The 23,417-nt window shown below is 35.2% G+C and overlaps 1 protein-coding gene across 16 annotated transcripts in view; it reads right to left on the bottom strand.

Moving 5' to 3' along the window:
* TRIQK (triple QxxK/R motif containing) overlaps positions 1–23,417 on the bottom strand; it is a 283,919-nt gene that overhangs the window by 182,865 nt on the left and 77,637 nt on the right. For 8 of the 16 annotated variants that reach the window (XM_053208564.1, XM_053208566.1, XM_053208567.1 and 5 more), the window contains one exon: positions 934–1,073. The exons of 4 other annotated variants lie outside the window; for them this stretch is intronic. In XM_053208564.1, the coding sequence (XP_053064539.1) occupies positions 934–1,073 (140 nt within the window). Of the gene's footprint in view, positions 1–933; positions 1,074–9,666; positions 18,617–23,417 lie in introns of all 16 variants that reach the window. 4 more of the 16 variants (XM_053208576.1, XM_053208579.1, XM_053208577.1 and 1 more) reach the window with 3 other exon arrangements.

Genomic DNA, 23,417 nt, shown 5'->3' with positions numbered 1-23,417 from the left:
TCGTAATCATTGTGGTTAAAAAGTCATTACTAAGGACATACCACCTGCTAAGAATTTTGTGTGCCTTATTGATTCATTTAATAAATATTCATGACTCACCTACTATGTGCCAGGCACAGTTCGGGACAAGTGCTAAGGAACAGCAATTAACGAAACCAATGACATTTCTTGGGTTGGGGAGCTGACATTCCCATTTAATTCTCACCCGTTAAAAAACAAACACACAAACAAGCCATGAAGTAGATACTAATCACACTTAGCAGATGGGAGTACTGTTGCTTAGAAATATTAAATACCTTGATTAACATTATTTTTCAAAGCCTTGACTTTTGCTATTATACACTGCCTTAAAGGAACCAGTGATACAAAACAGCTGTGGTAGAAAATGCAGGTGGTAATCAAATCTTATGAAGGCAGTCTTCAAAATATCTCGAGTAAAGGTAGGGATAAATCTGTGATGTGAGACCCTACTATAAATATTATTAAATTCAATTATTTATGTTAAAATTTTAATTGCCTTGATACAATTGTGATAATCCTAATGAAAATGAAAATGAGAAAGTCAATAATGGTGGCTTCAATCAGGATTTTGTCCACAAGTGTCCATGGATGAAAGTCATTGGTTTATCAGTTCCGTGAAATTATATGCTATTTGAATGTCTAGGGGCCTTACTTGGGGAAGGGATGTCCAGGGCTTTAGATTCCTAAAAGTTTGATCCTTCAAAATGGTCTAGAACCATCACTTCAGAAGTTACATATATCCCCAAAGGGAGCTTTCCAATGGATTTCACTGTAAAAGGGTATATTAAAGAAGAACACATAACCAAAAGTACCAGACACTTCTAGAGGATACCATCAGGAAATCTTAGGCCCTAAATGAGCTAAAGTGACTGGAAATTGTTAAGGAAAAATATATAAAAAAGTTTCACTTACTGATATCCCACATAAGAGCAGGGAAGGTCCAGGTTTGCCTGTGGCTCAGGTCCGATTGTACAATGCTGACAGATGACAAGCAGAGAACAGATCTGATAAGGTCTGATGATTTTTCTACCTTGGTTGTCAAGGACAGTGATCTACAGATAGGAAAAGTAGGACGAAGGCTGGTAAGAGGAAATCGAAGCCTGAAATCCATAAGAAGACTGTAAGAATTTCTATGTCTCAATTGCTCCGGTCTCTTAGCTTTCAAATATTCCTTATTTAGAACTTCAAGAAAACTTAGTGTCAGCTCATCAATCTAACTTCAATGTCCTTAAGGAATCATTAAAATTTGAAATTTTGGAAGGCTGGAGGTGGGCAAACTTCACTCTGATGATCCAAAACAGGCCAGACAACTTGACTGCAGTCAAGAGTAGAGAAGGGATTGTTTAAAATGTATTTTGTGAGCGCTTAAAATGAACCCAGGCTCATTTTCAGGCTTATTTCCTTTTAAGCTAGTGCTTCTCAAATAAAAGCTTATGGAAACACAAATGCAGTAAAATATTGCTTTCTATAGAATGTTTAATAAACTCCCTATTTGGGAACATTTTTTTTCTAGAGCAAAGTATAACATGATCCTACCAATGTTAACTATGAACATGGGCAAACCAAACAGAAGTGGTATCACCCACTCAAATACCGGTCTTACTGAAAGCAAAGAGATTTGGAAGCTAAATAGACATGGTTAAAAGACTGTCTCTGGAATCAGACATTTTTATTTTGGAAACCTAGAACCATTATTTCTAAATTATGACCTTGAAAAGGTCACTTCACTTTTTGAAGCTTCGGTTTCAGTGTAAAATAGGGAAAACAATGTTATCTATCTCCCAGGGTTCCGTGAGGATCAAAGAAGATGATCACATGGGCTTACCAGCGCACCTAGACTGGCACAATGCTCAATAAATGATACCTTCTGTTGCGATTTTTATTCCTAGGTAATTAAATGTAGTGGTTTTGGTAGTTGTAAGCGCATGCAATGCTCAAGGAAAGGGGTCAATATAATAGCATAATAAATTTTAGAACTGTTAAAGAAATTATCATATGAAGAATATTAGTAACAAGCGTAATAAGCCCTAATCTCCTCACATGTTAATATAATGCTCCATTAAAACGTTATTAATAATCATTAATGCTAATTGTATTTCAGAGTGAACTCTGCCAAGGTACCCAAAGAACTGTGAAGTCATACATAATAAATGTCTAAAACATTATAAAAACTTGTGGAAATAACAGTATTGATGTACATATAAGTGGTTCATTGAAAGTAACTGAAGAAAAGATAACCACTCTAATTTGCATATTTGTAAATGTGTTTCTGTATTTTAGTGTCCATTTATTCAGGACTGTAAAAAAAAGATATCTACTTCTCAGTGAATCATTACCATAGCCGTCACTCACTGAGATGCTCCTGCAACCACAGTACTTTCAACAGGACAGGAATCCAACAGGACTGAGTCTGTTCAGTCCTTAATTTGGAGTGTGGTAGGCAATTCTGGAAGTTGCTAACCAAATGACCTTTTTCTATGACTCTACTGTGTCATTCTAACATTTGGACATTCCTATTTATTTATTCTGTATTCAGTCCACTTATTGAGTTTCAGCAATCCAAGGCCAATGTAGGAAAGGATGTATTCGACACGGGGCCAGCCTGCAGGGGGATAAAAGGTTACATAAATAATTTGAATCCTTGATGAGCTGTGGTAAGTGCCTTATGAAAAGTACAGTTGTGCTCTGGGGAGGAAGAGAAAGTGCCGTTTCAGTTGAGTCCTGAGGCACCAGTCCTATAGATTTGTGAGTGAGCAGGCGGCAGTGACAGTGGAAAAAGAACCTGGACAGGTGATAAAGCACCATCAAAAAGCAGGGAGGGGAAACAGGTGAGCACTGGGGAGCGAATGGTTCTTTTTAGATTTAATTAGATTGGAACAAGGGGTTCATGTGGATTAAGGACTGAGGAATGCTAAGGACCATAGATCAAACCCCAAGGGATACTGAAATTTAAGGCCCAAGAGAGAAAAGGGAAGCCACACAGGGAGCTACACGGAATCTGGTGAAAAAGTGGAAAATAAAAATAATGTGGAGTCAGGAGAAGAAAGTATGTCAAGTAGAAGATAGTTTCCAACAGTGTCAAATCCCCAGGCAGGCAAAGTGAGAGCTGAAAAGTGTCCACTGCGTTGGATAGTTAGGCCATTATCAGTAATCTCAGCTAGAACAGACGTAGAGATAAGAGGAGAAGAATGTAAGCCAAAGTGCAATAGGTGGGGAAGGAAGGGGGGAGTTAGTGAATGTAGGTGAGCCTTGAAAGATTGCTTTTCCAACAGTTGGTTATGAAGAGAAAACTGAAAGCACAGTATTAAGGGCCTGGGAGAAGATGCTCACAGTAGGGAAAGAGGGGGCACGAGGCAGAAATGAGCACAGGGGTGAAGGTGGCAGGATGTGAAGCAAACACAGCTAGGCCCTTGGCTGGAGAAGGGAAGAAGAATCGGGTGGGCCAGCCAGGCTTCTACAGTAGGATGTGCCAATGTAGAAAATAGATGAGGAAGAGAATGCAGAAAGCAGATGATGAATTCTTCTTGGGATGATCTCAATCTGAGGTCCCTTTGAATCTTATTTTGTAGATCAACGATCTCTAACGTAGAATCGGTGCATCTTAAGACACTAAAGATGTTTGCTATTCATTTCCTGGGCCACACTGCAGTTTACACATGTGTATTACATGTGGTTAATTTTATAAAAATTAGAATCTCTGTAACACTTTCTGATGAGATTGGAGTGACAATAAAAATTTGTTTTTACTACTCAGAAATATGGAGCTTATCTTGTAGTATAGTACTTGTAAGAGAAGTAACACTGAAGAGATGTTGCATTTTCTTTTGCAAAAATACAGATACCGCAGATTTGCTGGTCTTTTCCTTAATGAAACATGTTGTCTGCCTAGATCATAGGAGACCATGCTCAACTAGTGTTCCTACTTCAGTACCCACTTTTCTCAGCCTTTCTCCCTGGATCTTCCTCATCCTGCTGATTTCTTGATATTGACATGCCTAACGATTTTTCCAACAACCTCTCTTCTTCTCCATTTTAACTCATTCCGTAGGAGATCTCTTCCAATTTCATGACTTAAAATGTCAGCCTATATGACTTCCAAGTTTGTATTTTTGGCCTGGACCTCTCCTTCAAAACTTGAGTCTTGTGATATTCAACTGCCTATTCAACATCTCCGCTTTAACTATCTCACATATATTTTTTTGAACACCTACGTGGGCCAGGCACTAGTTTCAGCACTTGGAATACACAATTGACTAGGAAAAAAACCTCTGCCTTTATAGACCTTACATGCCAGTGGATGAAGACTGAAAGACAGACAATATCCAGAACAGCCAAGGAAAATATGCAGAATGTTCAAAAGGGAGTGTTCAATATGAAGGAAAAGGACTATGCTAAATGGCTGGGGGATACTGGAGGCAGGAGAGGTGGCATCAGATTGCAATTTTAAATAGGGTAGTTAGGTCTCAAGGAGAAGGTGACATTTGAACAAAGATGAGAAAGAGGGGAAAGAATGAGTCATAAAGATAGAACAGTGAGTGCAAAGGCCCTCAGGTCGAAGCATGTCTGGTGCAATCAAACCTAGTGTGAATTTTGGCCGTGCCAGAGCAAGTAGGAGAATGGGGACACTCATCCCACCCCCTCTAACTTCTGTTTCACCCAAGCACTTCTCATCTCCTGGCATACTGTGTTTATGTATTTTTGTATATTTTTTCATTTGTCTATTTCATAACTCTGCTTACCTACTCTTCCAGAATGTGAGCTCTGTGTGGACAGGGATTTTATTCATTTTAGTTCACTACTACATTTCCAGTTCCTAAAAAGTGCCTTGCATGTCGTGGACATGCAGTAAACATTTACAGAGTGAATGAATAAATTAGAAAGAATATGGCAGTATGGAAGACCTGTATCTGCTCACATTTATGCATCTTTTGATTAAAGACAGAAAAAATTGGGGTCTTTTGATTAAAGACAAAAAAAATTTGCTGTAGCCACAGGCTATTGAAGTCTGGGAAAAAATACATTACATATTTTTTTAAGAATATGCATCATAAGCTCTATAAGGCTAAAAGGAAAATAACAAATATATAAATATTACCAGGGAATATTTCTGGATACTATGATTTGGGTTGAGTTTTTTTTTTATTAGTTTTGTATTTTTTTTCTTTAATGAACATATATATTAAAGAATGATAAAACATAAATACACATCCATCTCCTAAGCCTGTGATATTTGGTATATTGATTTGAACTTGTGAAATAGAGAGAGGAGGTTAGTGTAAATTAAAGCCTTGCTTTGGGATCTTATTATAATTTTTGGTTCAGTAGACTATAATTGTGGTATCCCTCCACAAGCCACAATTTAATGAACCTGACGCCTCATTTCTAGGACCAAAGAGGATTGGGAAACCTGGAGCTCGATAATGCTGTTTTGTTTCATTAAATGTTCTCACTGTCTGTGTGGAAATAAATGTGACTTGTCCCTGACAGATGATAAAAGGCAGCAGACATCATTAGTGTCCATCACATGACTCCTGACACCTACTGGAGAGAGGGCCTCTGTTTGCTCATGATCAGAGGTAAAACCTTTCTACAGATTGATTTGAAATTGCTTCTTAACTTCAATGTTCAGATCTAGCCATGAAACCAGGAGTGCCTTCCTATTCCAACCTTAAAAACCTTCTGAGGTTTTAAATCATTTCAGCTCTGTATTTCAGTATGTTTCAAGGGGCAGCAATGTTCACAAAGAAAGAGGGCTCCATGGAATGCTTTATTAGAATTTCAAAAAAGTGCCATCTCTCGAACTGCTCATTACTAGGAACAACCTGATGCCAAGCAATTTATGATTATTAAAACATATAATTTGCATATAAATTAAATGAATTAATAAATAGAGATTACAGTAATGTGTTATATTTCCTTATTGTTTGCTATTTTAATTTTTACACATGCTAAAATAAAGAACAAAATGTATAAGTTTTCTTTTGTGTTTTTATAGAGAAAGAATTAAGAAAAATATGAATTGGAGAAATTAGTCTCTATTATTTCGTGAGAATGTGTTCTCAGATGGGTGTTTCCCTTGAAACATGGCTTCCTATTAGAAAATTGAACTATATTTTAATTGTTTTAGCAGATATTTAGCAACACTTGTTCATGTAAGAAAAATTTTAAAGATCTATAAATAACCCAAATGTTTGCTTTAAATATCACATATAAAAACATTTTCTTATATCAGTAAATGAGAGCTTTAATAACCAAATAACAAATATTTATTGAGAAACTATTATGTGTAAGTTAATGTACCAGATACTATGGTAAAAATCAAAACTACTAGACCCCTCCCCTCAAATTATGGAGTCCAAATAGGGATATGCAACTTATAGACACACAAAAAATTTACAATCAAAAGACAATAAAACCTGTAGAAAACAAATTCAAGGTGATCTTACACATTTAACCTAGAAAAGACTCAATCTCAAACTATTTCCAAAGAAATTCTGGGACTAGAAATAATAGTGTCCTCCTGAAACTGAATCTCTCCTCAAGTCTTCCTCCCAAAATGATATTATCAAAAAGAGTACAAATAAAATCCCAAACGAATCAAGCCTTTATAGCTTTATTTACGGAAAATATCATGATCAAATTACCCATAAACAGAGATATAAACACCACATTCCAAAAGATCTCCTGAGCCTGTAGATGCCAAACAAAGGAAAAAGGAAGCTTAAGAGATACCATTAGAAAGTGGAACACTTTTCATAAAAAGAAAGTACAATGCAAAGTGTCAGAATTTGGGGTCTAGTATTTGGTGGTTCACACTATCAGCTACAGGAAAGAGGTTTGAGAAAAAGTGGTCCTGAAGAAGTCAGAAGTTTCAAAAAGCATTACTTCCTGGAGACAATCCTAAAAGTAGAGAAAATATTATCCCCATGAGGATGTAGTAGAAGTGAGAAAGAAGAAAGAAGTAAGAGGGGGAAACTGAGGACCTTTCAGAAATAAAAGACACAGGCACACGAATTCTGTCTCTCCTACCACCAAGACTATTCATATAAGAAACCAGCCCTCCCATGCTGACAGAAGGGGGCACTCCTGGATTACAGACTCTACCCCCAAAATAAGTAGGAACAGGAAAAAAGTATCAAGCCAACTCCATACAAAGCTAATGGAAGAAGAAAACAGAAAATTCAAATCAAAATACTTCAGCTGATGAAACGCTCCCTACCAAAGAAGAGAAAACAAAAACAAAAACAAAAACAAAAGGAAAAAGAAAAATCCGCAAAACAGAAGGACACTCTAACATAATTTTTAACTTAATTGAAAATCATCAAATAAGCAGCTGGAGATTGGATATAGATATGCAGATATACATATGGATGTATTATTGATATACATAAGAATCAAAAATTTATAAATGAATCCCATTACTTGAAAAAAAAGAAAGTAAATCATCAAGAGTTAATTAATCTCAGTGAACAACCAAAGAAACATAAACAAGTCCATCTCAGAAATAAATAAATTAAAATGTATCCAAGGTATCATAGGTTCTAGTGAAACTGAGCAAGAGACTTTGAAGAAAAGCAAGAAAACAATCAAGAGGATAAAAAATGAGATAAGGTAAAATGGTCAGAGAAAATGGTTGAAATGGAAGATATGCAAAGAAAGTTCAACATACATATAATTGAAGTCTTTGAAGAAGGAAAACAAAATGTGCTATAACTGATATGTAAAACTATAATCAAAAGAAATTTTTCAGGACTAAGATAATAATTGTTTTTACATATTCAAAAGGCCCACTGTGTGTCTTTGAAAACTCAGAAACAAACTCTGAGACATGCCCTAGAGAAACAATTAAGAATTTAAAGGCCAAGAAAAACATTCAGCTTATACAGACAGTAAGATCAAATTACTTCCAATTGCTATTTAAAAAAAAACAGGCTGGCATCAAACTTCTCAAGGGCAACATACAAAATAAAGCATCAGTGGAAAACGTGTTTTTAAAAATTTTATTGAAATCTAAGTTAGTTAACATATAGTGTAATAATGATTTCAGGAGTAGAATTTAGTGATTCATCACTTACATAACACCCAGTGCTCATCCCAACAAGTGCCCTTCTCAATGCCCATCACCTTTAGCCCATCTCTCCACCCACCTCCCCTCCAGCAACCCTCAGTTTGTTCTCTGTATTTAAGAGTCTCTTATGGTTTGCCTCCCTCTGTTTTTATCTTATTTTTCCTTTCCTTCCCTATGTTTGTCTGTTTTGTTTCTTAAATTAGTGGAAAACATTTTAAAGAAATTCAAGGAAAGAACTTGCAAGCCAAGTATTTTAGAAACAGCCAACTGCCCCTCAAGTGTAAAGGCAAAAGAAAAACACTTTTTTTTTTTTTAGGCTATTTTGAGAAAGCAAGCAAGCACAAGTGGGGGAGGGGCAGACAGAGAGAGAATCCCAAGCAGGCTCTGCGCTGTCAGAGCAGAGCCCTATGTGGGGCTCAAACTCACAGACCTTGAGATCATGACCTGAGCCAAGGTCGGGTCCTCAACCCCACTGAGCCACCCAGATGCCCCCAACAGAAAACCACTTTTAAACGTTCATGAATTCACAGAATACTTTACATATGGGTCCTTGCTTGTGTGGATGGGCTTCATTCAACACGCACATAACCTGAAGATCTATGGCGAAAGAATTGATGAGTATTTCATACATTTAATTTTAGAGTTAAATTTAAGAATTAAATACCTAAAAGGAGGGGAGGGGCAGGGGTGGAAGGATATGCACTATGTGTTCCGTAGGATATGCTCTGGCAAATTAGAAAGAAAACCTTTTGAAACAGAAGGAAAAGACAAAAGAGAAAGTAAAACAAGATTATTGACTGTTTTATAGGCAATGGATGAGAATTAAGGATATTATGTAAGACTGACAGTCCCCAGAGTAAAAGGTATTTATGAAAAAGCTTAAGAGCAAAAAAAAAAAAAAAAAAAAAAAAAAAAAAAAAAAAAAAGTATAAGGGAAACCTCTAAATAACAATACTAATGTTAAAAAAATACCAAAATAATCTTTCTTTAAAAAATTTTTTTAATGTTTACTCATTTTTGAGCGACAGAGACAGGGCATGAGTGGGGGAGGGGCAGAGAGAGCGAGAGGGAGGCAGAACCTGAAGCAGGCTCCAGGTTCTGAGCTGTTAGCACAGAGCCTGACCTGCGGCCTGAACTCACGAACTTCGAGATCATGACCTAAGCCGAAGTCAGATGCGCAAGCAACTGAGCCACCCAGGCGCCCTCCAAAATAATCTTTCTGAACAGCAGACACCTTTCAGATAAACACAGTATAATACCAAAACGCATGTGGTAACTGTAACATAAAATTAGACACAGAATTGATACCAATAGTGGTTCTCAGTGGTACAGATGGCAGTCATTCTGACTTCAGGGGCCATGTAGCGATGTCTGGAGACATTTTGGGGTTTAACTTTCGGTTCGAAATCTCGGGAGCTTCCCAGGTGAAATCTCTAACAGGCCCCCAGACGCAGCCGGCAAGGAGAGACCCAAGAAAGAGGCAGAGCACGCCAGGCTGGGAGGTGGCAGGTTTAACAAGCGAGGCTTGTTTGGACGGAGGCACTACCCAATCTTAAAAGTTAACACAGAGGGCTTACCCAGGTTCAGACAGTACGAAGGCCACTGTGCTCCGTCGAGGTTGCCAGCAGCCTTGACAATCGACCTTTCGTTTTCGGCTGTGAAGATCGCCTGGGAGCGGAAGTGCACTCCCAAGACAGGGGCGGGCCGAGGGACCTCCATCCCCATTGGTCAACCTCTGGATGACCTCCTCCCACAATAACTGGGGCCGGGAAGGTGCTGCTAGCATCTAGTTGCATACTAGCATCCAAGTATGCTGCTGAGCACCCTGCAATGCACAGGACACATCTCCACAGCGAAGGATTATCTGGCTCATAATGTCAGTAAATGTGAACGTGGGGAAATCCTGTTCTAGGGAATGAGGTGTAGTACTTATTCATTCAGAAGTATTTACTGTGGTATAAACCATGGGTCTAGGGCAGCACTTGGCTTTTGAGATTCAGGATGAATCCCACAGTTCCTTCCTTAAAGACCTAGAGTCCAGTTGAAGAATCAGACACATAAATGGATAATCATGTAATAAATTCTATGTAAGAGAAGAATCGCCTTGGGTGGATGGGGGACGGGAGCGGGGGGGGGGGGGGGGGCTTATGAGGATAAAGTCCAGGGATTTATCTGGCAACAGATAAATCTTGGAAGGATAGATATGTAGGCGCTTTACGGATTAAATAAGAGAAAATGGTTTTAGGCAGAGAAAGGAAAGAAGGTTAACGATGAGCACAAGAGGACATTTATAACCAAACTTCCTGCCCCACTATACCACATACATTCTGTATTCTAGACGCCAGCTGGAACTGGCCAAGCACTAATACTGGTTTTTCTCTTACTCGGAATACCTTTTTCACCCTCTTTTTCTGTTTGATGAAACCATTACCATCTCTCAAGATCATATGTCATGACAGCAAGAATATTGTTTTTGCTTTCTAGTTCTTAATAGTCACAGATTTATTGCAAGCACAAAGCAAGTTCTGCCATGTGGCAAGCGCTCAATAAATATTTTTTGAATGAAAATGAATAAACTTAAATATCAGATCCTTTCTGAAGCATTCTTAAATTTCTCACTAAAAAATAAAAATAAAAATAAGAAAAGCAGAACTGTCTTTTTCCATACTAACAGTGGATAGATGGGGAACTGTGAAAGATGACTTATTGGTACCTGATACGTGCTTTATGGTTATTAAATGAAGGAAAAATAGAAGAACATAACGGGAAGAGAAGTGGACAGACTTAGCAAGTGTCTGGATTCATGATACAGCTCAGTTAAACACTGCCTTTCTAGTCCTCCCTGTAGAGTGGAGGATTGGATTATAATCCAATATCCAAAAATACCCTTTACCTTCTTGCTAAATAGTCTTCAAACATACTCATACAGACACACATGTATACAGACACACAGACATGTATATTCAAGCAAAATAGAATCATATCACATGTATCCTATTTTTAAGTGCTTCACCTCTCTCTCCGTATCTCTCAGTAGGTATAAATATATATTATTTTAATGAATCCATCACACTTTATTTAATAGATGTAACACAATGCATTTAAAAAGACTCTTATGCTGGACATTTACATTGCTTTCAGTTTTTTTGAGGTTACGAACAGTGCTGTGGTTAATATACTTTGTGCATTTTTGCACACTACAGGCATTATTATCTTGAAACAAATTTCTAGAGATATGAAGGCAACTAAAATATATATGAAATTTTAGATTTTTAAAGTACACTGCAAAAGTGTCTTCCAGAAAGTGTGTTCTCGAGATTACCATTCCCCCAAGCAGTATATGAAAGAAACTGTTTCTTCACATCTTTAATTAACACTGAGTGCTGGGCTGTGTGTTAGATTTTAATTTAATGTGCTGTAATCCATGAGTACTTCCTTTATGATTTCTGACTCATGAATCAATGCCTAGAAATAATTTCTCTACTAAAAGATTCTAAAAATGCTACAATTTCTTCTAATACTTTTTTCCCCATTTAGAAATCATAAATTTCATCAGAAATTAATCTTGTTTTAAGTCATGGTATAGGCATCTTTTAATTTTCCAATGGGTACTCAATTGTTTTAATATCTTTAATAAATAATCTATCTTTCCATCTTCATGACTTACATAACACATTAAATATTTATATTTAGATCTATTTCCCAACTGCACATTTTATTGCTTGTCTACTTTCCTTGACTATGAGATTATTTTCATTATTATAACTTTATAATACACTTTAATATCTGGTGGATTAAGGTTCTCTTTTCTGTTTCCAATTTAGAAGAAAGTTTATATTTGTACGATATTGAATCATCTCATCCAGGGAGACAGTTGGTCTCGTTTTTATTAAAATTTGATTATGTTACCCTGTGAGGTCTTTTTTCCGATGAAGACTCTTCATATTTCTTGCTGATTTTTTTCAGGACAATTCATAATTTTGATTGTGATTGTAAAATATATTTTATATTATGATATTTAGCTATTATAATTATTAGAGCAATTGGTTTTCACATCAATTTTGTGATTTTCTAAAGGACCATGTTACATAAATCTTACTCAATATTTTAGTAGTTTTCCAGTTAATCATATAACCTGTAAATGTTAGGTTTTTTCCCCACATTTACCACTTATTCCTATCATTTTAAGAATCTGCCCTGGCTATCACTTTTGGAAAAATGTAAAATCATATAAAAGCACAAAACTTTCATGAGTTTAATGATAATACCTCTACCATAAAGCATGATAATGGAATTTGTATTTCACTGCTGAAAGGAATGATGATTGCAATGGGTTGAAACACATTTCCCCTATGTAAAAATCTATGCCTTGACAAGGACAATAAAAGCAACAACAGGAACAGGAAAGTCAAATCTCCATTGGTCACTAATAGAGAGTGCTAACCTACTGACATTTGATAAAGGCAAAGGTTCAAGTATTTATCCTTCCTTTCTTGTTATGAACCATACCTTAAGGTAAACAAATAGTTTAGTGTTTTTTTTGAATAATTTCCCTTAAATACTGAAGGAAAGACAGAAAAATGTCATTTGGTAATACCTAATGAGATAACAGACCTAGGAAGTAAATAAAATAAATAAAAACAAAAAAATAAAATAAATAAAACAACCAGAGATTATATGTCTCATTAAATATGATGACATACCCTTGCCTTAAAAACAAATAATAGTAATAAAACTATCTGGATCTAATTCAGCCTACGATTTAACTCCTAGTTACAGAAAATATAAAAAAACAGAAGGCTAAAATAAATAACAAAATGAAAAAGACAAAATCTAGACTATTGGATATTCAAGAGGACAAATAACTTGGTTTCTTCAACAAATCAATGGCATCAAAGAAACAGAGGTTTGCTATAGAATAAAAGAAATTTAAGAGGCATACTATCAAATACAGTAGAGATCTTGAATCAAAACCTATTATTAATAGATATCATGAAGACAATTAGGGACATTTTAATATGGACTTGGTAATAAATGATAAGAAGAAATAACTATTTAATCCTATTAGCTGTGATAATAGCTTCTTAGTAATGCAAGAAAAAAAAAACCCAAACAAATAACAAACAAACAAACAAATGCAAGTTCTTGTGAAAGATCTATACTGAGATATTTATAGGTAAAATGTCCTCTTATTTAGGATTTGCTTTAAAATACCTCAGGTTACAAAAAAAAAAAAATGGGGGAAACACAAACGAATGGCAAAATATTGATAATTGTTCAGTTTAGGTGATGGGTACACTGGGGTTCATTATCCTCTTCTCTCTAGTTTTGTGTAATGCATGTGGTTAGTGATAAAAAAGAAGCCAGTAGTAAGAAGTGAGAGATAGTGGGAAAAGCAGATGAGGATCAATCTTCATTTTAAGCAACAGAGTAGAGGCAGTTAACATAGTAAGTACATACTTAAGTATGACCTAACGTACATGTGAGGTTCATACAAACTGAGAAAGGGAATGTTGTTAAAGACTGCCTAGAGTTTAGAACTGGAACAGACAGAGGAGAAGGCGAAGGGTCGGAGTAGGTGACGACGGGTAGGTAAAGGGAGCGATGGCACTCCAAATGCCCATAAGCGCACTCGCTACCTGGACTATTGTTTGGGAACTAGCGTACTAAAGAACTGTTTCTGTCTGAATGATTTCTCTTTGATCTTCCAACCGGTATGTGAGCATACCAGCGTTCCACGCAAAGCATCCCATTGCGGCTAACACTGTGACCTCCTTCTCATGGGCATTACACCCAAAGTTATATCTGGACATGGTTTATTTATAAAACCTTCTCTTAAAAAAGACTAATTGCTGCAATTTAAGAGACCTAAAATGTCTTTAACCCCACTTTGTAAATTTGAAAACAGAAAAAAAAAAAAATCTCTGGTTTCTTTGTGTTATCCCTAGGAAGTACAGAGAAGGCAATCCGATGAAGACCTGCCTTGTCACATTCAATAGAGCAACTGCAGAAGCAATTTGTTACAAGCAGATGGATAGCTGAACACTAAAAAGGATAATAAACTAGAACGAAATTAGATATTGAAATCAATTTCTTTTAGGCTTACCATGAAACTTCAGATTTACACAATTGTATTTGAAGAAGTCAGAAAAAAAAGATGCCATGCTAAGATGGGTGCCCGTGAAAACAGAACTTTACACATGCTATAGCCTTTATAGTCACCATTTACTTGGTTGGTTCAAATATTTATAGTTCATTGTTATGACTGCCAAAACTGGCAACCACAAGGATTGTTGTCTCAATTAGGACAGTAAACAGATTGTCTCTTTTTTTAATGAAAAAATCTAAAATGTAATACTTCACAGTTTAACATGTTTATTCATCTAAACGAGCTAAAAAATAATGGTGCGACATCTGTTCGAGAGGCACTGGTACCTCAAATTTTGGCTGCCTCCCCACCAATTTGGTTGTTGTTTTAAAAAATGAAGAATAGGAGGGGGCACTGTCATCAAAAAATCTTCTGGCATGTAAAGTATCTTATTTTTCTTGAAATAAGGATCTCATGTCTGTTGCTAGGGATAAAAAAAAATTATTTAAGAATGAGGCACTATGTTGAATAGGGCAGCAGTTCAATTGTTTTAGATGAATTTGCTGGCCCGCTATGGATATTTCCACACTGGTATAGGTCTTTGAGTGACTCTCCCAGCTCCCTCCATACTCACCTGCATACCTAAAGTACAAAATAAAACAGTAAAGATGTTGCTGTTGGCACTGAATTCATCTGCTAGGCTTTTTTTTTTTTTTTGTACTGTGGGTTGTACTGATTGTAGGTCTGATGTCCGTGGAACAAAATGTAGCAAACATCATTCTATCTGGGCTGCATTGGAGCAGTTCTAATAAAAGAAGGCAGCGCTGCTAAGGGAGAACTGGTAGGAGCCTCCCCAGAGAAGTCCAAGGTAAGTGTGCTTACCTCTGGCTCGACAACCTTGCATTATGGATGAAATACGTGAAAAGGCTGGAAGCTTAATTTCTAGAAGTTTTATTTCTGAAGCCCGCCTAAATAAAGCATACTTTACTCTACTGAATGATCACTGCATCATTCTAGAATCTGGAAAATCTAGTGCTTTAGTGTTCACATAAATTTAAGCATTATAATGAAAATTTAGTTTTGTTTTTGTTGGGAGTGAGGATGTATACTACGTTAAATTAAAAACACCGCGTGTGTTTCTCAACGATAGTGATAAAAATAACATATTCGGTTTCCTAGAAAAGAGCAATGTTTCCGTTCTAGAGCAAATTTAACGCTAGTTGTCTTGATCTTAAAATGAACAGGTTGAAACACGTACTTGTCCTAGTACATCCAATGACCATAAATGCTAAATGCGGAGTTAACCAATATAGTGATTTCTAAGTTTTATTTATTGTGCAAATAATTTTTGATCATCTATTACAGGCAGCACTGTACCAGACTCTGAGAGGACTAAAAGAAATTAGCTTACGTTTTAACATGCATTTATTAAATATGTGCAGATCACTATGCTACTGGAGTTACAGAAATGAAAAGAACATATTTTCAGGATCTTGCAATCACTGGTTGGGGTGGGAGTATTCCTGAAAAATTAAAAAGACTGAAAATCTTCAAGTATTTGCCAACTTAAAACAAACTCCGTATCGGTCCTATGATATGCTTTTTGTTCATTTGTTTTAAAAGAAATCCTAGATGAGGTTATCTTTTCACAGTATCTCCTCTCAGGTGAATTTATATGTGCTTTATTTTGCAAAATAAGAACCAGCACCTCTTTGAACTTCATTCACAGTATCCCTGAGGCTGGATGTGAAGTCTACGGCATTAGCTGAAATTTATCCTGCAGACCCTGTTAACAAATAGATTCTAACTTCAATTTTTCTGTTCTTGTCTTTTGAATTCCTCTGAGCAGTGCATTACTGGAGGAGAAAAACCTATGCCTGAAATTTGTGTCTGGTGCCAGTCTCAGATTTATGCCAAACACCGCTCACTGTTCAGAAGTGTGGTCCCCTGAAAATGCAGGCCGAATATCACCTCCCTGTCTTCAAAGATTCAAACCAGATTTCAACCTGGGATTTCTCTGCAGGCTGCTTCCCAGACAATACGAATATGAAAAATGTGCATTTCATGAAAACAGTGTTGTATTGTTGTCTCCGTTTACCTGCTATTTATTAAAGTCAGTGTTGAGTCTTTGGGACTTGTGGTTCTCTGGAGCCGTCGTAAGGTCAGTTATACAAATGGACTAGCCAGAGACTCAGGGTATCGATGAAACGAGGTAATGAAACCTGCCTGTAATTATATTATGTATAAACTAATATTTATTACTATCAGAAACAACTTTTTCCCCTCAAAAGAACACCTCAAGAACAGAAGGGGACAGTAACATTTTTTTTTCCACAGTAGTGAATTTTCAGACATTTCCAAGAGTATATTCACCTATTTTAAATACTGTGAATTCTGTTATATCTCACTTGGATAGGTATCTAATAAACAAATTATTATATATCTTCTCATTTAAACTACTACTGAAATTAGAAATAATCTTTATTTGATATGACTGTTTTTAACACCATATGGGAGGTAAAAGAACTAAGTGAAAATTGTTCACGTAAATGTGATAGGAGTGAGGGAAAAGCAGTATTTCTTGACATGTGGCGTGTCACTCAGGAAAGGAAAAGGCCCATCATATCCAAAATGCCAGCTTGGATATTCCCTTGCCACCCACTTCACGAACAGACATACCACATGGCATTAAATGCTGCAACCTTTCCTAAAAATGCCACTTGGATTGGTCTGCTGTGGTGAGTGTATAAGAACTCTTGGTCTGTCTCATGAGTTTGTGATTTCAAGGAGAAGAATCCAGTAAATAACACTGGCTAAATTTTGCCCTCAGATGTTTGGCATAAATGATCTGTGAGGATCCTGGAACTTTTGGCTGTTTTCACGTTGATGAAATAAATTATGCTACTTGAAAAAATTCTACAGAACATAATGCTATACAGTCATCAGTCATCGTCAACTATCTGCAAAAGTCTCAAAGAAGATCTAGGGAATTTATCAACGGCTTTCTTCTCTTGGCAAATATGAAAACAACCTTAACATTTTATTTGCTCTTCATAAATACAATGGATATGATATAAAACCCTTTGTGCACATGTTTCAAACTATTAATTTTCTATGCTTCTTTCTGTAAGGTAGTAGTAGCTAACAAATGTGCTGTGGACACATATTTTCCCATTTTCAAAGCTTTATGTATTCGTGTGTTCTAAAGTTATTTTAAAAACTCCATTACCAGTAAAAATTTTGAATACATTGATTATTATACTCCAACAAATGCAAAATATCTTGAAAATTTATATAAACAAAAAATTACCTATGTGAGTAGTGAGGCATACATTTTCTTTCATTATTTATTTTTCACAAAACAGTTGTGATTGACTAACTCTCAAGAGACAAAATGTAATTTTGTAAACCCACTTCGTATAGTTCAGATTGAAGAGGCAACCCAACAAGATTATTCTGAGTAGGTAGGACTTCGTTACTGTTATGTGGAAAAAAAAACAACTGCACAATTAAATGACAGATTGTTACATATCTCCCTAACAAGAGGGGCAAACTGATACTGCAAGCAGTCAGAACAACATAATTAAAATAGAATTCCAAGTTTATATTAATAGAATAATAAGTTAATTAAAATCAAGATCAACTGAACTTTGTATTTACACCAGTTCAGACAGCCCAGGAGGAAAGGAACTCTATTTTAGAGACATATGTGACTCTTTGAGCTTCTGTCATCCAGGTGCCATTTCTGATGGAGCACATGTGCACTGAACAGTTGGCAAAGAAGGAAAAAGATTACTGTAGATGTATGTGCAGATAGTTCCTCTAATGATATAAAATATGTCTGGAAAGAAAGCAGGGCTTCTTTGTAAAATGAAAAATTCCCCATGACTTTTTATTCCTTCTTAGGCTCTGAATCTGATTTGAGAATGTTTCTGTAAATGAGGATATATACTTTTACTTATGATGTATATGGAACAAAAATAGATTTAGTAATCTGTAAGCGATGAAGTTATACACATAAATTGGCTAAGACATCCGAAGAATTTGGGATCTGTTTTCCATTTTATCTAAACGCACCATGAATAGGTTGCCTGTCAAAGTACAAAGATTTTTATAAAAGTACCCGGGAGCATACATTATACTACATTGCTAGGTAAGGTTCTTTTCTTGATATCCTATGCAACTATTTAAAAAGATATTTCTGAAAACTAAAAATACCAGCAGAAAGAATCCAAGATGTTCCAGTTTCAGTACTTTAGAAAGTATTGGTCCCAAGGGGTGCTTTTATGAAATTATTTCCCTTTAATGCATTGATTGCTGTTCAGCTAATCTTCATCTGGTTTCAGATCAGGGTCAACATCTGTGGACAGTCTGAGATAAAAGAAAGCATAGAAAGCCAGTAGGAGGGCCAATATAGCTGCAAGTACGAGGCCAACTTCCTGAGGAGGAAAAAAGAAAAAAAAAAAAAAAAAGTAGGGTTGAAATTGATGAAGAGATTGGTTAATGTTATGAGTTTCATCAGATAAAATCACCATATAATTCCATCATCTAGAATAATAGTTTGAACCTAATAATCACATTCTTTGTGATTATCACTTCTTGTCATGAAGTGAAGTAACTTATTTTGTATCTGACAACACGCACTGCACTGACAAGTACATCAGTGGGTGACTCATTCCAACTATTATTTCCATTTAATTTGTTTGTGCTTTTCTCATAGCAAAATTAAAATTTGTAATTTTAATATTTGCATAGTTTGGATATGAAGACGCCAGTGCAAGCAGTGTGCTTCATGCTCACAGTTTGCCTGTTCTCTAGTGGAGTAGGCCTAATTTTATTTACTGCTTCAATACATTTGTTATTAGTTATAGCTTTTGGACACAGATTTTTAAAACATCTATCTTTCTTTTTCTAATGGGAAGAAACTCCTATTGCAACCAGTTTCTAACTAATGTCTCTGCAAAACTTTATTAAATATTATTTTGTTGAAACTCTAATTTTTAAACTCTAAATCCTATAGTTTATAATGTGGGGAAACAAAACAGTACTTTTAGCTCATGGAGGATGACACGGGGTAATTTATCAGAACTGTGAAGGGTGATTCTGAATATTTCATCTGGTGATTTGGTGTGGGTCATATTAGTTAATTAAAATGGAGGTCGAAAATTTACTGTATGTATTATGGCAAAAATCCCATTATCTCTTAAAAAGTCTATAAACTTCATGTATAATGAAATATATGGTATGTACTATGTTGTATACACACACACACCATTAAGAAATGTTCTCAATATTAACATATCATTTAGCTAAAAAGAGAAAAAAGAGCAACTAATGCCAGTTTCATACCCTAAAGAGCCTAATATGCCTTTCTAATTTTCAATTGTGTATCACACCCATTCCTGGCATTGTTTTATGGAGAAGCAGTTTATTTGCATTTACATGAATATATTTTACATTTCATCAGAATGTACAATTAATAATTCAACATACGCCCCCTAATAAACTTTAAAAACATTAAAATGAATTTGATTTAGAATAAACACGAAATTTTTACCTGGATGTTGAAATTACAAATGGGTGCTTTATACAGATATTTAGCTTCAAAGTTACGTTGATTTAGATTTCCAAACTATGAAAATAAGCAATTGATGAGAATCATGGAGTTGACAGAGTCAGTGTCAACTGTTTTTGTAAGATTTGATTTTTTTAAATCTGATACATCAATATAATGTCAAATGAAAGTGAGTTTTTCTTTGTTGCAGTTGGAACACTGGCATCTCGAAAGGGCATGGCGGCATCAGACAGGTTTCATTTATATTCTTATACCCACAGCTGTGCTCCCAGACCCATCTGGTTACACAGCTACTAATTTTAAGAGGCTGTAATAAACAAGTGACACACAACTGTAAACTCCATCTGTTCTGTATAGTGGACAACAAAATTGTCCAACAGCAGTCACCGTCCGCACAAGCTTAAAGCGAGAATGTAGTTTTTACTCTTGATTGGAGGCCATCATCTCCATCTCATTTGATAATCACCTCTAATTGCTGCTTTTCAACTGCTCCTTGTCCCTTCAAACAACTCTTTATCATCTACACTATACATTTTCAGACTATCCAGAGGCATGAAAAAGGGTTTTAAGGGTAGAAAGCAGAGAACATTCATAGAATACAACTTCAGAGGATCCATTAATTCAATTAATTCTATTGAATATATGGGGCAGGAGGTTGGGCTAGGAATGGAGAGGAATTGCATCATTTTTTTTTAATGTCCCTATTCTGTTGAGGATATGAGCATTGTGGGGACTGGATGTGTAAAGGGTTAAAACAATGGTAACATTTGAAAATACTGCTTTCAGGGTGCTGGTGACACTAACCATAACTTACAGACCTGTAGGCATTTATGACCCTCCACCTCCTGGCCATTTTTAGTTTTACATCAGAAATAACCAACAAAACAAAACAAAACAAAGCAAAAAACTAACATTTCCAGATGGCTCATCCCAAGAGGTTGTTCGCAGGATATGGTTGACACTCGAATATTTTATTTGTATAACAGATAAATTACATTTTTGATCCTTATTCTTTTATTATGATTATACCTTTCAAAGAAGCCATTTAAACAAATTAACACATATAAATTATCTTTTTCCTCCTAAATACTAGAAAACATGGGTATTTACACTCTAAAAAACTTTAGTCATGTTGTAGTTCTTGAAAAATAATCTAACTGAACATCAACCAAATAGCAAATATTAGTTGTACAAATATTTTTTAGGTGGCACTCATTTCATACTGGGTCATAAATTGTAACATTTTGTTAACATTGGTAAGACATAGGAAATAAAACAGCTTCTAAAAAGAAATTAATTCTAGATTTTGACACAGTAATAGTCACATCTTATTCTAAATCATTACTGGTCTCTCAAAACATTTTCTGTCACCAAACATACATGTACAAAAAAGTGCTAAAAGTCTTTGAGCATAAAGACTACATTGTGTAGTTCTTTATATCGCTGGTCCCAGTTTTCTCAATCAATACTGTTGATTTTATATGGTAAGGAAATCTCCTGTCTTACTCATCTTTCTTTCTTACAGGTTCTACAACACTGTAATACTTACAGCATTTCTAAATAAATAATGAAGGGTTGAGTAAGATTTATATAATCTATACATAAAGTATATTAAAATGATGCAATACTTTGAAAACTTTATAACAGTAATCTTGGTATCTCCAAAGCAAAACCGAGAACATTTTATAATATATAATATAATGACACAATACAGACTTAGTTGAAGCAGGGGATCTGAAGGCCAATGACAAACACCCAAGGGAAGTCTTATTTGTACAAACCAGTAATGGCTAATTCAGAGAAATATCTTCTCCATCAGCTAACCATTCACAGTGAATTCTGTGCACTAGGTTCAATGTTAAGTGCTCTCATTGTGTTATTTAACTCTCCTGACATCCCTGTGAGGGAATGGTATATTCACCATTTTGCAAATATGCCAGCTCAGACTGGCGAGACGATGGTAATAGTAAGAGGCAAGAAGAATGTGATCCTAGGGCTCTTTATTCTGTGTTCAGCATTGATATTGCTGTTATTTTTCTATTCCATGCATCTGTTCATATTTTCTATAGATTTAAATTATTTTAAGAGCCTAACTAGGATTCATTCTAAAAATAAGTAGTAAAGTGATAAAATATTGTACTATTATGGTCATCCTATATCAACGAGATAAGAGTCAAACATGTTTGATGTTCATTAGTCCTTAGTTGCTTCTCTGACATTATCAATATGGATAAAATCACTCACTGGGGAAATTAAACAGCATTAAATGGCAATTGCTGAAAGAAACTTCGTTATTTAAAATCCTATGCTAAAATGACAAGGCAATCAAAGTTTGACAGGGCAAACTAATTAGTATGCCAGATCTGAAATGTAAAACACCTCCATGGTTCTGATTCTAAAAAGTTTCATATCATTTTAATGGGCTCTTCAAATAATTTTTCAAGCAAAGTAAACAATGCTTAAAGTTAAGGGTTTTGTTTACCATAGGTTTACAAATCAAAATGATATGCAGCTTATTGAAAAGGAGCTATGTTCTGATGTCAGTTAGAAGTTCTTTTGTACATACTTTAAATCATAAATGAAATCAGAAAAATTTTTTTCTCATAAAAAGAATTTGCTTATATTCTACATGGTTTATAAAAAGATATTAGATAATTGTGCCGTAAGGTAGATTTATCTCATACTAAAGTCATTCCCTCAAATTGAAATAATAACAAAAACTATAAGAAAAAACAAAAGAGGATGTGCATATATTAGTAAATGAGTGGTTGCACTATATCTCAAATTCGAATTTGTAGTTGTTCATTATATTGTGCCACAAGTGGATTTTGCTACACCATTATCTTTCTTTAAAACAAAACAAAACAAATCAAAACAAAACAAAACAAAACAAAACAAAACAAAACAAAAGAAACCAAAACACTGCATTGTGAGAGATAAAAGTGAGGGACACTTGGTGGAAAATGACAAATAATGCTCTCACTACAAGAGACAACCATCAGGTAACTAATTGTAAAACAAAACAAAACAAAACAAAACAAACAAACAAACAAACCAAAAAACCCACAAAACAAAAACAAAACAAACCCAGGTATTACTTTTAGAAAGATGATGTCACAGAAATAATTTTACAGATGAATAAAATTTCATGTGAAATTAGAAGAAAACTCCAAAAGATTAATCATCTCTCTTTTAAACAAAAAGGCAATTCACTTTTTTCATTAAAAACTGACACAACAGCACTAACTGAGATTGTTGTTGTGAAAACATACCGTATCACACGGCAATGCTTGATCAAAATCAGCAATCAGGAGTAAAAAGAAGGCAGTGTTTCGTGATCATAATAGCAAATTCTGGAAGACAACCAAATATATCATCTGGCAGTTCAACAGCTGTTACGGCTTGGTAGTAATACCTTGGCATTTGCTATAAGCTATAACTTAGAAAAATTGATTTTTCATCTGCCAGATAAAACCAAAATCTCTTTTTAACATTTTAATATTTAAATAAAGTATATATACTAGTCACTTTAATTTTGCACATTTGACAGCACAACTGTCAAGTTAATTTTTGTATTTACAGTTTGATTAACCTCTAAATATTTGGCAAAAAATGGACATGAGTAATAATGTACATGTAATTTTGTTGAACTTCATTGTGCTAAC

This window comes from Acinonyx jubatus, chromosome F2, assembly GCF_027475565.1.
Source record: "Acinonyx jubatus isolate Ajub_Pintada_27869175 chromosome F2, VMU_Ajub_asm_v1.0, whole genome shotgun sequence".
NCBI classification, from domain to species: Eukaryota; Metazoa; Chordata; class Mammalia; order Carnivora; family Felidae; genus Acinonyx; species Acinonyx jubatus.
The sequence above is the reverse complement of the archived record's forward strand: the minus strand, read 5'-3'. Positions and strand labels throughout refer to the sequence as shown.